The sequence below is a fragment of the Chelmon rostratus genome, chromosome 2, assembly GCF_017976325.1.
Source record: "Chelmon rostratus isolate fCheRos1 chromosome 2, fCheRos1.pri, whole genome shotgun sequence".
In the NCBI taxonomy this organism is placed as follows: domain Eukaryota; kingdom Metazoa; phylum Chordata; class Actinopteri; order Chaetodontiformes; family Chaetodontidae; genus Chelmon; species Chelmon rostratus.
In genome coordinates, this window is record NC_055659.1 from 22,957,769 (window position 1) to 22,975,249 (window position 17,481).

Sequence of the window (17,481 nt, forward strand, 5' to 3'; positions counted from 1 at the left end):
CTGGAGGTGAGGTAGGAGAGGAGAGGCAGTGAAAGTGAGCCAGATATCCCTCTGACAGGTACACCATGTGGATGGAGGACAGAAGAGTGAGGGATGGATGGGAGAAGAGAAAAATATCGGAAAACAACTACTTACCAGTTTGGGGCTCTTCTTTGCAGGCGCCACCCCTGTGAAGCCAGAGAGAAATGGGAAAAAAAAAAAGAGAGAAGGTTACCAATGTACTTTTGGTAAATCATCCATGGTCAGAAAGAAAAGAGAATGCCAAAAAACAAACAAACAAAAAAAAAATTAACAGATAACGTAGACTCCAAAACAATGTGACAACAGTGCTCATCTAGCCCTCGTCTCCTTCTCCCTTCGTTCCTCTCTCCCCCTGCTTGGTTCCTTTGCTCGCCCGTCCGCGGCTGGCGTTTGAGGAAGAAGGGAGGGGAGGGGGGTGCAGGCAGCGCGATCTATCTGCATCACTGCCGCGGCCAGCGCTCGGCTTGACTGGTGCAGCGGAAGAGTGAGGCCAGCCCCGAGGGCTAACCCGGCGCTCGCTAGACCCTGGCTACCCGACGGCGGTGCACGCATGTGAGTGAGTGTTTGAGGGAGGAAAGTGAGAGTTAAGAGGAAAGGACAGAATCCTGGAGAGCAACTAAGCCAGAGAATAAAGAGAGAGGAGTAGAGAGGAGAAAAGCGAGCTGTGCTCTAGAGTTCCTGGCCGTAGCATTACCCATGGAGAAGGAGTCCAAGATACTGAACATTAAATTATAGGCAACCGTCAGTTCCCCTCTTACTGAGACCATCTTCCTGTGTCCGCTGAGCGCCGCGCTCCGCTGTCGAAGGCTCCAGCATCTATAGGCAGTTACCGTGTCCTCCCAGTCTCTGCCTTTCCTGCTGCCTTTTCCTTTTTTTCCCTATCTCTCTCTCTCACACACCTCACTGCACACTGTCCTCCCTCCCTTTTCTTCCCTCAGCATCATCACCCTCCCTCCCTCTTCCTCTTTTTCTCTCCTTTCCATCTCAGCCTCCCTCCCACCCCCACATGCTGGTAAACATCCACGCAGCTGCAAACACACGGGCATCAGGCGGCTTTGCGAGGCTGAAGGTATGACAGACGGGTTTCTGTGTGAGTAAGCAGTGACCAGAAATCTCATTCATTATCGAGGACGAGCACACAAAGAAAGACTGACGGGTGACTGAAATGCCAACGCAGCCTCAATCTAGCCAGAGAAATTTGCTCTTTAAGCACATCGCTGCCCTCTCCCCCTCCCTCCATCGACTCTGCATGAACTAAACAGTTGCATGAAGTTATGGAAATGAGAACGTGAGAAGGAATGCGTGAAACAAAGAGAAAGGGCAGGACTTGTTGTGTGTTTACCTCTATATAATTCAAAATTCAACAAAGAGTGTAGTATGGACCAGACGCACACCTCTCACAGATGATAACGGTGTGTAACACATGTAAAGTATGAGTGAGACTAGGCGGTGTCTGATCTAAGAAAATGGGCCACTGTTGTGTGTCAATCCTTTTGGGAAACTGAGAGGATAAGATCACACACGCACACGCGTGCGCACACATGCATGCACGCGCACACACACGCTCATCTTCTTTATCTCTCAGACATCTGGGTTCATTCACAACTGACAGCTCCAACTGTGTTGCGTCTGCAGCCTTTTTCTTCTCTCCTTCCTCCCCCCCCCCTCCCTTTATCTCTCTCCTCTCCCCTTTTCGCCGCCTTTTTTTCCAATCAATAGGAATCATTCATTCAGGAGCACATAACAATCACCTAAATGAGATGCGTACGCAGATGCACGCTGTCAATCCCAAGGTTTTCTCCCTGGGCTAAGCATGCTGTCAGTCAAAGCATCAGGCTGATGTTTGATTATCATTCATCTGTCCACTGCAACTGATCTGCTGCTGCTATCCGTCAACGTCTCTCAGCACGCTCTCTCTCCTGGATCTCCGATCGGATACACCGATACACGAAACGGACACGCCCATGCCAGCAACCAACTGACTCAGACACAGGTTGACTCAGGTCTCTGTAATACACTGTGCTTGTTAAATTTTACCTTTCAATATAAAAGCAATAGTGCTTTGGCAGTAAAAAATATAGAACTCAACTAAGCTGTGAGGCATCGATGCCCTTTGACAAATACTTTGATAAACAAATCAAAGACAAGGAAGACATAACTATGCACAGGTCGACACTGCATTGCTAGGCAAGAGCAGTTCCATGGGTTTTTTTGTGTGTGTTTGAGTGTGTATGTGTGTGTGTGTGCCACAGTGCAATTTGAAGCTCCTAGATCAAAAGGTATTGTGGATGTTATGCCAACCTCCAGCCCCAATTACATACAAGGGGAAGGAAAGAGCAGTTTTAGACAGGTGGGCGATCACAACTGGCCTGCTCACTGACAGCCCCAGTGGGAGACCGCCCACTAAATCCTCAGTACTTTCAGCTCCCAAATAATACTTTCAGCCCCCGCCCCCCCCTAATTTTATTCTGCTTACTAAATGTTAGAAATTTTCAGCAGATAATGCATTCTTAACAGTGAATAATAAAGGACTGTTCAACTCACGGGGCACAAAATATGTCGACCATGTGTTTTTTTTTACGATTAATGACACATCTGTTCATTTCAAATTCCAATAAAGCCAATATAATAGCAATAGTATCCAGTGTATTTGAAGATTGAGGTAAATTTTGAAAGGAGCTCTGGTTTTAATTGTATTAAAAAGGGATGAACTGGGCGGGCCCAGGCTGACAGGAAGTACTGTACTCTCAGCTGTTGTACAGTACCCCTCAACAGACAGGAACTGTTGCAACAACCTGGCAGCACAGCAGTCGCTAAACGGAACCCATTACTAAGCAGATTATGCTGTCTGTCCACAGTGCCCGCGTGTGTGTACGTGTCGGCAGATCTCGGCGAGGAGTGATGGCTTCCAACAGGCAGGTCCATCTGTCACTGTGGCGACAGTGCTTGGTGACGGTGGGAAACTGACAGACTGTCTCCAAGGAGTGAAAGGCTCACATCAGCTGTGTACATCAGGAGCCAGGATGTGACAGCCCTGCAGAAGTACAGCTTTATTTAGCTTTCTCTCTCTCTCTGTGTATAAACAGAGAAATTAAATGTGACTGAGAGGCATACCAGTGTCACGAAATAGATAGCAAAGATGACCAGGGAGAGCATGCATGAAGAAAGTCCAAAAAAAACCAAAAAAACTGATGGAACAGTTTTTCTTGTAAGGAAGGCCATGGTGCCTTATTATTGAAAGGAATAGAACCTAGGAGTGCTTTTTTCCCCCTGCACTCTGCCTTTTTTCTTGTGGCAGCGGTGAAATCCCCTCCTCCACCAAATGCACACATCCACCCAGAGGAGACCCCAGCGCAGATTATCTGCAGAGGATTGTCATAGAAACAAAGGATGGTGCAACGGTGGAGATTTACAGCGGGAGATATGATGACATGGGAGATTGGTGGGGGGTGGGGGAGAAAGAGGCTCACCTTGCCTCTTGTGCAACAAGCGGTGATTCACAGGCACAAGCCTCCAGCTGGCCAGAAAAGAGCGAAGGTGAATGGTGGGTACCTAGTGGGCAGGCTGCTCCCCCATCATTGCTTTTCACGACTGCAATGCTGTTCGTTATGGTGCCTTTGGAACGTACAGTCAGCAGAATTTTTAATACGAAGTGGGCAAAAATATGACGCTTCCTGCCCATACAGTGAATTGATTTTCTGCTTTGGTCTGTGCAGGGACCCATCATCAGCGTTTATCTCTGTCTAATGGGTGTGTACAAGACTATCCACATTATATGGGCCTTATGAATGTGCATGACGGTAACTGCAAGTTTGTTTATGTGGGTTATGTGAGTTCACGTAATTGTGTTTGGGCCTAAGCGTCTTTGTCCTCAAATAACACTGATCCATGGAGTGCTTTTTGACAGGAGCAGATTACAAGCTGTCGGTTCACTTGCCCAACATTATGCCAATAAGAGCTGTCTAGTGTGGCAATGATCCACTTGTGTTTTTACCCTCTTTAAGCCGCACATCCATAAAACAAAGGAAAACACAGATTTCAACCCCGTCTCTCTTCAAGGGTACAATAAATCTCTTTCAAACCGCACTTAAAGGCAATGAGGGGAAACCCACACAAAGGTAAACAACGTGCTTTAACACGATGGACGCTACGTAGATGGATGCTCTTAAGAGTTTTCCAAGTAGGTATGCAGATAATCTGAGATCTTAGACCTGTCTTTGGGTATTTAGCTCCCCATTTATTCAAAGGAGATGAGAATAGTGACTGCACAGCGGAGGGGGTTCATCAAATACACTGACATTTGCAAAATACTTTAACACCTCTTGTCTGTGTTAGTCCCTCAACCTGCCATTTGTCTGTCCGCTGGCTACGTGGGAGGAAAGAAAAGGTCCATCTCTCTTTCTGAGAGGAGTGCGAGGCCTAATTGCCCAGCAGCGACTTATGTGTCACCGCTGATTGATGAGTCATGAAGTGGGGAGAGAGATAGAGAGAGAGAGAGAGAGAGGGAGCAGAGCATCATGGAGGTTTCTGTGCTTCTGCTCTGATCCTCTGACATCCCTCCATCCACAGCTCTCTTCTTCTCCCTTCAACCACTGCAGCTATCTTTCCTTCCATTTCCTGCACATGGCTACAAGCTGTTGTTGCAGCCAAGCACAAATTACCTTGCATTCTTGCAGCACCTGCCAGACCTCACTAACAGGTTAAAAAAAAAGGAAAAAAGAAAAATGGAGTCGAACACGACTCTACATCCACGTGAGACAAATGAGCTTCATTTTTCTATGGCTGACTAATGACAGGGGCTGCTGGGCTATTGAGAGGCTGTGTTCAACGAATGCTACATCCAAACAAGTTTTCGCTGACAAAAGGCTGTACAGCAGGTGTATGCGTCCCTACAGACCCTGTAACATTTAGACCTTTTGAAAGGGAACACGGGAGAGGAAATTAACGTCTGTGCTACGGCAAGACATTGGAGGCCAAAATGAGCTATGTCAGAGCATCAGTGGGGGCAGGAGAAGACAGGCAGGGGAAAATGGGCACATTAGAGCAGTGTAATTAGACAAATGAAAGAACGATGTATCACGAAACACAGACCTGATTGAAGTAATAAATCATGCCTGTGTGCTTACAGGCAGTACGTTTCAGAGTGCAAAATATCAGTAAAACCTCTGTGTCTCATGTGCTTAACCTATGAAACACTGCGTTAACCTGACACACCGACCTGTGGGTGGTTCCCCCTCTGTATGTATTAACTGGACCAAAAGGGTCACACAAGATTATTCAAAGATAGCGTAGCTTGCTCAGACAAAGATGAAAGCAAAAACCATCGAATGAGCTTCACACTGTCAGGTTTTCACACTAAGATCGCATCAAACATTCAGCACACTGTGGCTGGTGTGGGATGAAAACACACATTCACAATTTCACGCAATATGACTCGTGCACATGCTCACACACTGTGAGAAAGATGGTGGGAGAAAGCTGATGGGGGGACACTCCTCAGGGACTGGCTCCGTCTTCATGTGGGAGCGCGGGTGTGAATCTACATATTGGCAGTGGGGGAATAGAAACAGAAAAGGGGGATAGGCGGTTGGAGGAGGGGTGGATCTCCACTAATTAAGACCGTACCAGGATCTTTCTGCCGCGAATCTATAATTGGATGTTGCACGATTCTTTATGTTTGAAACCGAAACTGACTGTGTGTGTGTGTACGTGCAAAAGCGGTGTTTGCTCACGGTAGAAGAGATTCTTGATGGATGGAAGGAGAGCGAGAGTGAAAGAGAGCACAAGAGAGAAAAAGACGTATGTGTATGATAAGCAAAGCTGACATCAGGACCCCAATTAGAGGCCAGCGTGCCTCGCTGCTACTGGTAGAGTGAGCCGGAGTGAGAAAGCTGTGGAGAGACTACGAGTGGGAGAGTAATTAAGGTACCGTGTCTAGAACCTTGGTTTATGTTCTAATGAGTGTGAATGTGTCTGTGTGTGTGTGTGTTGGCAAAATGTATGACATGTGAATGATGCAGTGTGGGTGGGGTGTTGACACGTATAATAACACATGATGTAAACGGATACATCATTCAACATTACACCACTTATTGGATAAAATAAAACATGTGAAGAAAGTGAAAGGATTCAGAGCCAGACTTAAGGACTTGACAGCTTTTGATACTCGGTGCTACTCATGGTGACACATTTCAGTTGGTGCTTAAATAAATTAAAAAAAAAAAAACGAGGTTTGATACTCATCCCTAATGCAGGACAAATTAAAAAAGTAGTAGACACACTGCACTGGTCCAATTTGTACTTCGGCTTACTAATTACAGGCTCTGTTGTTATGTTAGAGGCTCTTCATCAGAGAGGTTCTTTGTAAAACACAGGGTAGCCAGCACTTAATACTTTAACGATCAAATGGGTGAAGTGCAGTGAGGAGACTTTTACTCTATTATTAGAGTAGCTCTGCATGGAGCATCAGAGACGCAGGTTTGGCTATGATAAACTACATATTAAACTGGCTTTAATATTTGTTTCCTGTGTTTGTGTGTTTCTCTGTTGACTGCCATCCGTCTTACCCTAAGTAGGATAAAAGTGGTGATAATATTGGTTCAATTAAAATGCTTCATATGCATGATCATCATTCATACCTTTGTCTTTTAGTTCAGTGCCATTCTGTCTCTGAGAGTCCTATCTGTCTGTTTGTGGCTACCAAAGCCAGCCACTTTGTTTACACAAGCCTTGCTAAACTGCCTTCTGTCTTACTGACAGCCCATTAAGCCCCTGCCCATGATGAAGCTGTTTTACTTCATGGACTCGTGTACACTAGCATGATGAAGAAATGCAACTCATCAGCAACAGCCAGTGAGAGGGAGTGGAACCGTTTGGTCTGTGTGTGTTTGGAGTGTGGGTGTGTGTCAAGAAGCGAGACAAAGAGAGAGTGTGACAACATGGAGAAAGTGACGGAGATACAAATTGAGACGGAGTCACACATGCAGATAAAAAGACAGAAAGAAAGACGGGGACGCAATGTGGGACTACAATGCGACTTCGCCGCCATTCATCTGACCAATTTCCCTTGACAGTTCTGAGCACTTAACCCTACAGAGGAGATAAACTCTGTGTGTGCACACACACACAAAAACCTTTTAGTTACTTGAATTAATAAGCCCCAAAAGCAAGCTATGGACAGTCTGACAGAGAAAATAGTCCAATTACTTGTATCACACAGTGCGTTTAGAGCTCTGGAGGTCTGTGAGTCTGAGGGGGATTGGAGGGAAAATACCAAAATTCAATCATTTCAGTTTTATTCTCCATTCACAGTTGCTTTGTTTCCATTTAGTGCTTCTGTGTGACAGCGATTTTCAATCAAAAACCATGACAAAAGCTGAGCGGTGCACACTGAAAAGCAGCATTCACATGCTGGTACACTGTTTTCACAGCACTGACATTGACCAACTACCACTAACACTTATAATGTATGCTAACAGTAAAAAATGTCACAGACTTCAGCTCATATCAAGCCAGATAGCCACGTGGGTGGATAAAAGGCACACGAGCACAACTGGTGGCATCTTTAAAGCAACCGGCTTTGACATGGGAGTACACTAAAAGCCTAAAATAAACTAGACATGTGCCAACACAAACAGCTGACAGAAACAGAGAGTGAATCAGAACCTGGGCAGAGGGAGAAGCTGAGTATGAGACAGAGAAAGAGAGGGAGAATATTCCGAGCTATACCCTCTTTTCACAGTTCCTCCATCTCTTTCCATTTCAACACAGCTATGATGTTCTGACTGCCAATGTTACTCAGTATAACCTCACTCTCTTTTCCTCAAATGCTATTTGAACCTCCTCTGCGGCTCCTTCTCTCCTTCCATACCATGATTATCCATCTATCAAGTCTTCCTTGCGAGTTCTTGCTTTCAACCTCTATTTACATAAATAAATAAATACATGTGTCAATAACAGAGCTCTCCATGAGCTGAAGCAGGCTGTAAGGCAGGCCTTTTATTTTCAACAGCATCAGGCATCAAGCAGATTTATGGAAAAGGTTTGTTGTGCTTTGCAGTACTTCAACATATGGGCTCATGAATCAGAAACCACCATAAAACTCGACACCTGTTCGCTCCATCTTCCTTATCCCCATCTGCTCTCATCAGTTTCGATACAAATGACAAATTCACCGAGACAGTAGGTGTACATAAGGACGGATCAGCCTCCACTCACCTCTCTGCACCAGCATGGTGACCTCGCTGCCTTTGGGACACTTGCTGAGCAGGTCAACCACCTGGTTGTGAGACATGCTCTGGACATTTCTCTTGTTCACCTCCACGATGATGTCGCCCTCCTTGAGGCCACGGCAGCGCGGGTAGTCCACAATCTGCTTCACTCTCTGGCCTCCACCTCCGGGACTGTCGGCGATGGTGAAGCCGAAGCCCTTGTCTCCTTTCTCCATGTGTACAGTGATGAGCTCTGGTTGTGTTGCGATGGATGAGGCCAGGGTGACCACGTCGCTGGGGTAGCCGTGCTGGGAGGAGGTGTCAGAGGCCACCTCTGCCGAGGGGCTGTGGGGTCTGGGGAGGCCGTTGAGGGGTGCCCCGCCATTGGTCGAGCCGTTGTTGTTGTTCTGACTGCCGTGGCTAGACGGCGAGTCGTAGCTGTTGGTGGCCTCCTGGCCGTTGACAATGATGGGCTCTTTGTTGTCGAGAATGGCCACTGAGGTAACCAGGCTGGTGTTGGGGTCATCGGGGTCAAAGGGCAGTGGGTAGCCACGGCACAGCTCCAGGTTGACCATGGAGCCAATTGGGATGGACTGGAAGATCTTCACAACTTGGGCATGGGTGTAGCCTAGCACGCATGTGTCATTGACGCTCACGATAACGTCACCTTAGAGGTAGAGAAGAGAGTTTCAGTTTTAGTTTGTATGTACGGAATTTGTCTTTTTAGCCTCCTTACTAATACACACTGCTCAAACACAACCAGCACTGAGAAAATCAAACAAAAGCAATATTGAAAAGCAGTGTTTCTTCTTTGCAAACTTAGATACATTTAGTTCACCAACCTGTCTCCATTTTGCCATCAAGGGCGGCCGGTCCATCCAGGACCAGGCTCTTAATCTGCAGGAACTCGTCTGGCTCATCGCCTCCCACAACTGTGAACCCGAACCCCCGACGACTCTTTTTCAGCTTGGTGTTGATGAAAGTCCCCTTCAGCTCGGATCGGTTACGAGTAAAGAAAGGTTTCCCTCCTGAACACACAAACAGATAATTCCACTCTGATCATTCTGATACGCTGGTGTACAAACTGTTCACTGTTCACAAACTGAATTCAGCAGCTTTGGGTTCCTTTTGCATATTTCCAAAAATGATAAAATTGTTCTCAGTCTGGTGATATACTAATTCTGGGCTTCAGTAAAATGCTCACTGCCATGAAGAGGGTTCTCTCCAAAAACATTAACACTGATCATTAATCTAAACACACGAATGACCTTTACTCTTAGTGATCAGTGCAACCACTTGACTTTAGTATAATGGCTTGGTGATCACCCAGTGGGTGTGTTCTGGTCCGATGACTGAACCTAAACAGGCTGATAATTAATAGATTAATTAGGTTAAAAGGGAATTGGAAGGACAAGTGTAGTATCCCAATCAATCCAAACCTCCTGTAGGCATCAGCCACTGCTACCCTCAAAAGAGTGCCTTGATTCTGGTATCAAAGGTGAGTCTATGGGCAGTATCTGGCAACTGTGTTGGATTTATTATGTGTGGTTACAGCTGCGTATGATGCTTCTTATACTGATCCTGGAGTCAAAGGCAAAACACAATCTTAAACAGCCTGCACACCAGGCAGTTACAACATCAAAAGGACATAAATACATATATTTTTTTAAATCAATAGGGTGCAAACTAAATTACACAATTTCAGCCTTCGTGACTGCCTCGTGTGCAGTTTTTTTCTCACATTTAAAGGTTTGTATTAACAGAGAGGCACCAGATTTTTGAGTAATGAAATAAAATGTGACATCTTCAATCCATGAAGGTCACATGACAAAAGCATTTACATGAGAGAGGTCTCCTCCTCGGTGAACGCCAGCAAGACATCTTTGCTATCATTCAGCACTGGTTGTGAGGGCTTAATTAACACGGAAACATTTTTGCAGTAGTCTTAAGTCAAGAGAAGTGCTCAAACAGCTATTCAGTCATCCGTTTTCTCACTGCTTTCTCTACCTCATTATGTGGCATTAAGGATAAAATGAAGAAAGATGTGCGATGGAATCAGTCTAAATAAAAAAAAAAAAAACTGAGTGAGGTATTCATCCACCATCTTCACTGTAGAGAATGGGAGGATCAACAGTTGAACACAGGCTGAGGTCTGACTGTCCATTAACAGACACAATGTAAGCCAAATACTACAGAAAATTACTGCACACCAATTTCTTCACACAAATACATAAAGATATGTTGGCAGAGGTGAAGGAAAGTATGAAAGAAAACAGGGAGAAGGAGATGGAGAGTGTACATTAAGGAGACGGGGGTCACAGAGGAATGTGTGCTCTTAGTGACTACATTATGTTATGCTTGTGCTATGCTTATGCAGTCAATGAAAAATGCATTACCCTTGGAGTCAGCTGGTGTCCTTGTGTTTGTGGTGTTTTTCTGTGTGTGTGTGTGTGTGTGTGTGTGTGTGTGTGTGTAATGCCTTATAATAGGATTTTTCTACAACTAGAGAGACGCAACAAAACTGTGAACGTAGATGGCTGCTTTATTCACAAGGGATCCAGAGATGTAAGAACAGACCAGGAAGCAGGAGAAACATGAAAGAAGGTAATTAGATAAAGAGATTTCAAATGATGCCTTTCTCTGGAGGAACGTCAAGACAGAATGATGGACAGAACCAACAACTGGACCAGAGCAGAGAGTGGCAGGAGACGAGACATAAGCCAGCAAGATGGCGACTGTGGGCCATAAAATAAAGGGATCGATGAGGGAAAAAGGAAAAGACGACCAACAGAGCAGCAAGGGAGAGTGAGAGGGGAAGACAGGGTGAGGCAGTTAATTCTCCGCCATGGCTGTGCTAATTAGACAAGCTGCTAGTGGGAGGCTGGTATAAAAGGAGCTGGCAGCCAGGAGGAGGAAACACAAAGTAACGGCTAGACACTGTGTCTGTAGGTGTGTGTATCGCTTAATGGTGGATGAAATCAGGCCATTATTTGATCCGGAAAATGGAACAAGATAACAGAGGATCCATGTTAAGCAACATGTGGCCACAGTAAACACAGAGGGAGCACATGTATGAAATAAAACTGGACTTGGCAGAGTCATATTCAGCTGAAGAAAATAGCAACACTGCCTCCAGTGTTCTCGTGGAAAAACATGATCTACTGTACATAACAGATGAGTTAAATCTTATTAAAAATATATGATGAAGCTTAAACAGAGAGCAGCTTTATAGTGTCAATTCATAACTGGTCCTCCATCATAAAAACGCAAACATGCCCTAAGGCGCCGGCTCAGGAAAACAAACTACACTGCAAGAGCTGAATTTAGTTTAACTCATAATAAGTCGCTCTGGGTAACACAGCCTAGAAACAGAAAAGTAATGAGTAATTCTTTTTTTATGAAGTTTCAGACTTAACTTCTATAATTGGTGGGAACTTACGTTTTTGTCCCATTGCGTTGGGCACTGTAGGTACTGTCTGAGGGTCCCTATAGGTCTCCTGGTGGTTGGCAGCATAGCTGGCCAGTGGGGCCCCTGCCAACGCTGAGTCCTCGATCCATTCTGCAACAGCAAGAAGCACATATTCTCTAGATGGGGTCTAAACAGGTGCACAGCTGCCCTACTTGTGGAAGAAACCGGGGCCAAGGGCTCTGGGACAACATGGCCTACTGTGCTGTGTGTTTGGGAAAAAGCCATTTGGCTTTCTATGAAGCCAGAGGAACTTGTGAAGGAATAGGTCTGAAATTCTCTGTGAAAATTCTGCATTTCCTGGTGTGGTGACAGCCTCATACTCGGCTACGAAACCTCCCCACAGAGCAACAAGTGAATGGAAGTGGCTCAACTACCAAGATATCAAGATATGAAACCTACATTACAGTTATACAGCTCCCCACTGAGCAACAGTAAGATAATATGTAAATTCCGGTCAAACAGGTCGCACAAACTTCATCAAGCTTTTAGCACCATTTCACATCTCACTATTGAATACAAATGGAGCTGTGTGAAACTAGAGTGACCCATTTCTTCATAATGGCTACCATCTTTGATTAATCACCTTGTTACGGCATCACGGCACCGATCAGACTACACCCTTCATTAATATTCTTAACAGGGTGATAGAATCAATTCAGAGGTGAAAAAATTGGTAAAAACCCTGCTTGAAGGTATTGAGTTTTTTTTGAAGAGAGATTGAACTTTCAGACGGGGGAAAAGCCAGCAGGTAATCGAGTGGATGCGAATGATTTCTGCTGAATGAGCAGAAGGTAGAGAGAGATAGGAGAGTTCCCATGTGGGCTGGCCTGCCTTTACAATTAATCTCTCTGCGGGGCGTCCTGTGAACACATAAGGCTTAAGAAAGAAGGTAGGAGCAACCTAAGGTTGCCAGTTGGCTGAGTTTTGGCAGCTGTGCCAGCTACATTATCACTGTTATCACTGGTAGCACTTTGTGCTATATCAAATCACTCTCTTTGGCAGGCGGATCATTTTCGGTTGAAGCCAACTTACCTGTCTTCACCTAGGAGAAAAACCTTTCAAGATATTACCACAAGCAGGTATCCGAAAGCAACACAGAAAACAGAAAGTAACTTCAAAAAGGCTGCATGGCGCAGCCGCAAATAATAGTTATGCCTTTATGGAAGGGCACTTAGCAAATCATAAGGCAGCAGCAGGCAACATCAAGTACTGTAGCAATTATTGTTATACAGACACAATCTCACACACACATACAGAGACATACGCAGACAAATCAGTCACACACATGAATAGAAAGAAAGGAAATGACGCCCTTGGCGGGGGCTTGTGAACGAACCTCGGATGTAGCGCTCACCTTCAGGTGGCTGCTGGCTTTGGGGCTGAGGCTGCTGAGGCTGCTGCTGCTCCAGCTGCCTGCGCCTCTTAGCCTCCAACACTGGATTCTCATACTGGGTCTTCCTGTTGATATGACTTTGGGATGGTGGAAGGAGGTATGCGTGGATGGAGGTAGAGGAATAAGAAATGAACGACAGGAGGAATGAATAATAGGAATAGAAAATAAGGAAAGAGGATGCAGGACAAGAAGTATGTATCAGTGGGAAAGTGGAGCGCAGGGGGGCAGAGAGAGGAGAGGATGAGGGAATAGAAGAGAGAAAGGGTCAAGAGAGGGAGGGGAGACACGCCGATAAGCTTCAATTAATACACAGTGGCACAATATGCACGCATTCATCTGTACTTATACAGGAATCCCTCTCTGAAACATGCGTGACACAATCACGCCCACAAACACTTAAATATATCACATTTTGATGATGGCTTATTTCACGGAACCTACAAACATCTTTCACATCACACACCAACCCTGGAAGGCTTCCTGCAAACCTACCGGCACCAAGAAATTACACCTGAAAGCATCACATTATACAGCAAATGAAGGAACCGGTGAATAATGTCTTTTAGGGAAAAAAAAAATATTAGAGACAGAGACAAAGAGGAAAAAAAAATAGAAGTGCCACAGCCTTCAGCCCCCAGGTGCTGCTTTGAACAACATCAAAAACGCATGAAACATATTCTTATTAATGCTGATGCCCAGGAGCTTCACACAAGATGAGATGCACACGCACATATGCACACACACAGACACATACAGACACACACTCGCTGCATGTTTTCCCAAATGATAATGACACAAACAAAATGGCCTACATTTTCTACACACAAAAGACCAAAATAGCTGAAGCGAAATCTGGCTGTGACGTCTTACGGTGGAACTGTACAAACACAAGAGCTGCTCCTATTTACAGTAAGGTCAAGAGCGTCTTTTGTTTGAATGAAAATGTAGGAAAGCAATTCAATTTATGTGCAGGAAGAAAAATGCAGGAAGGCCATTTCCTCTTCTTTCTGCAGGCCTGTGTGCGGCGTCAGTCTGTGTCCTTGTGTGGTGCTGGGTGCCTTAACATACTGCTCACGTTCACTTACTCAACATAGTAGACCCCATACACTGGATCATCTATTTTCTCCCATCCTGGTGGAAGTTCTACAAAAAACAAGAGAGAGAGAGAGAGAGAGAGAAAAGGGAGTGTGAGGAAGCGAGGAAAACTCAAGGCTGTGAAGTTGCTGGGGGGGTCACATATTAAGCCATTAAAGGCAAGCCCAGAAGAGACCTTTTGCCTCACATTGTGTCTGCCTGTCAGTCAGTCTCCAGGGCTGGAGTGACTCAACAGCTCCACAGGCTGTCTGGCTGCCCTGTCCCTGTCCCCTCACATGGCTGACATTTCCACACATCAGATAAGAACAGAGCAAGACCCCCCCTGGGCAGAGACGGGTGAATGAATGGAGGGATGGAGAGATGAAAGGAGGTGGGAGAAAGGAGTGAAGAAGGGGTCAGAGAAAGGGAAGGCAGGGAGCGCAGAAAGCAGGAGAGAAAGACAAGTAAAGGGGAGAAGGAGGGTGACTGGGGGAGGGAGGACTAATCCATGCTTTGAAACAATTACATGAAAACAATATGCAGGGAAAGTGAGAAAATGATGAACAATTTCTTGTTTCTGCATGACACATTCCTTTTCCTTTCCTCATACCTCATACAGTCCAGGGAACACAACAGAAAAGCGCATTTCTAATCAATTTGTTGGCTATATCAGTGAGAAGATGCCTGTCCTTGGTACTACTTGCTGTTGTCTGCTTGTGTTTGTGTCCCCCATGTTTTACATAAGTCACCCTGCTTGTGTGTGAACATGCCGCAGACCTGACTTCACCTGCGCCAGCTCCTGCTCTGTGGACTAGGGCCGCACCTTTCACTTGACTTGATAAGCTGCTTTATTCAAGGAGGGGGCACTGAAAGCAGCTGCTCCCTCACAGTGATGCAGGCATGCACGCACAGACACTCCTACAGACTTTTACAGAGAGTAAAAGTGAAATTCATCGTAATCAACGATGATTTGGAAAAGTTATGAATATGACTGGGCCCACTTCAGCAGCGCGTAATTGCCCGATGGTGCCAACGTGCTGTGTTTTTATAGTGTTTGCCAGAGAGGGTGATGTCATTATCACCAATGGAGCCATCTCATTCAGTTCTGTAGTCTGATTACAGCAGCGATGATTATTGGCTGCCGTCCACACAGAAAATGTCAGAGGCTTCTAATTGGCTACGAACACAAATTGTCCAATAGTCCTCTCTTGTGATGTATCAGTTTTACATATTATTACCCTCAGCCAATTAAGCCTTGCCCTGTGTGGAAGTACATGGTAATTACAATCATTCAACTTGGAGAGCCTCCCTCTGCTTTCTAATGAGGAGGGCCCTTGGTTGGAGTGGAGTCAGCAGCGGATGAAAAAAAAAAACCCAAGCCAGATGGGGATGTTTAGATCGTCTGTCCATGACACACACACACCACAGATTAAAGTTTGTCAGGCCAGGTAGCCATGGATTGTGAGCAAAAGTGATTCAAAGCGACCACTGACAGATCTGAAATCAAATCAGTCAGTTTGATACGTGTAAGCAACTGCAGTTACTATTATTCCATATGTTCTGCAACTAGCACAAAAACAGAACGCAAGGTTGCAGCTTTAGTGTTGCAGTACAGGGTGAACCCACAAAGCAGGCATGGTGAATCATCATTCAGATGTTTTCAACTGGAACGTTAAATGGAATGCAGTCCCGCCTCACCTCACGCAAAATTTTAATCACCCACTTGATTTCACACTGCACTAGACAGACTACACACCTGTGTGTGTGTGTGTGTGCGTGTGTGACAGAGAGAGAGAGAGAGCGCAGAGAGGACGTTTGCTACCGCAAGCATTTTAACAACATGGTATACATTTCAGTGAGTAGAAACACAAACGAGGAAGACAAAGAGAGAGAAGCCCGTCACTCTTTAAGCAGCGTTTTCTTCTCACCTTGTGTCCCTCTTCCCACATCCCACCTTCCAGAACATATTGTGAATTCAAGGGAGAGTCAAGCGTGATGAATTGCAAGTTTAACTGTTTGCATCTCATTCTCTTGATTGAGAGCTGTGATTGATTTCTCTTGAGTAAGCATGTACGACAGAGAGGCACTTTGTGTGCGTGTGTGTGTGTGTGCCAGCGTTCATGAAATGTTTCAGTCTGCTCCTCCTCAGAGGGCTGAAGTTAATTACGTTTCTTTGCCCACCTGTATTGGATTGTGCTGATCGATAACTATTCAACACGTTTGTCCAGTCGAGGGCTTACTTGCGGACATGGGGCTCGTCTGATCTGACGATTAGAACACGGACGCTCTTTCAGATGCTTAAACATGGGAGCTGCTAAAAAAGACTGAGGCCCTGCAGACCACCCGGTCATCTTCACGGTGTGTGGTCGACTTTTTTTTTTGCATGTGATGTTTTTGTCTTTGTCCCATTTTTATTGCTGTTTGCTGAAAAAAACAGTGGCTGGCTGCTGGAAAATAGGAGTTTGAAGAATCTCTCAGGGTGACTTTCACATTACATATAGTCGTTTGACTCAATGTTAATATAAAAAATATTGATTAATGCAGCTTTAGCTGATGATGTAAAAACAGCCAATTCTTAAATAGGATTTCTGAATTAGTCTCTGGCCCTGTGGCAAAAAACCTGTCTAATCCCATTTTAAAAAACTGGAAATTATTACAAATCAAAAAGAAGAAGCTGCTTTTCTGGGAAGTTATTCTTTCACTCAATATACATTCAGTGTTATTCCGAATTCTACAAAATGACAAAAGAAAAATTGGAAATTTGTGCATTTATAAACTTATTTCTGTGCATTTCAAGGCACTTTTGGGTCATGTCAGAACATGTTGACCATAAAGGGATACTACAATCATTAATCATTAATCTTCTGATGGAATTACATTTGTTACCCATACATATCGGTGCAGGACACAGTCTCCAGACACCATTTATCCTGCACAAGTGGCCACACGGCTGTGTCTGATAGGCTAGTTAGTGTGCTGATGGGCCGCAGGGAAAAAGGCCTGTTGCCGTCTGGCTCAGACAGACACCCATTAGGAAATCATCATTATAACAATCTTCCTCGGATCAGTCTTCATCTCCTTTGTATGAAATGACGATCTGCCGATGTGCAAGTGTTTTTTTTTTTTGTGTGTGTGTGTTTGTGTGTCTGTGTGTGTCTTTGTGTGGCTGGCTGGTGGCATGTGGGTAAGTTGACAGTTGCATTCAAGGCTGGTTTTCTGAACACATATGGAGCGTGTTTGTTCAAAATCAAAGCTACATACTGAGGGAAGGCCAGGTAAAGGTCAGGTCTCATTTCATGATGAGTAGAGTCATT

General features: G+C 45.1%; 1 protein-coding gene across 6 annotated transcripts in view; it reads right to left on the reverse strand.

Annotated features, from left to right (window-relative positions):
• Nucleotides 1-17,481, reverse strand: part of magi1b (membrane associated guanylate kinase, WW and PDZ domain containing 1b) — a 131,007-nt gene that overhangs the window by 22,974 nt on the left and 90,552 nt on the right. For 4 of the 6 annotated variants that reach the window (XM_041944168.1, XM_041944144.1, XM_041944153.1 and 1 more), the window contains exons 8-13: nucleotides 14,179-14,236; nucleotides 13,037-13,170; nucleotides 11,671-11,790; nucleotides 9,074-9,259; nucleotides 8,239-8,898; nucleotides 136-167 (exon numbers count right to left, since the gene is read on the reverse strand). In XM_041944168.1, coding sequence (XP_041800102.1) covers nucleotides 136-167; nucleotides 8,239-8,898; nucleotides 9,074-9,259; nucleotides 11,671-11,790; nucleotides 13,037-13,170; nucleotides 14,179-14,236 — 1,190 coding nt within the window. The remainder of the gene's footprint in view (nucleotides 1-135; nucleotides 168-8,238; nucleotides 8,899-9,073; nucleotides 9,260-11,670; nucleotides 11,791-13,036; nucleotides 13,171-14,178; nucleotides 14,237-17,481) is intronic. The other 2 variants (XM_041944176.1, XM_041944160.1) reach the window with 1 other exon arrangement.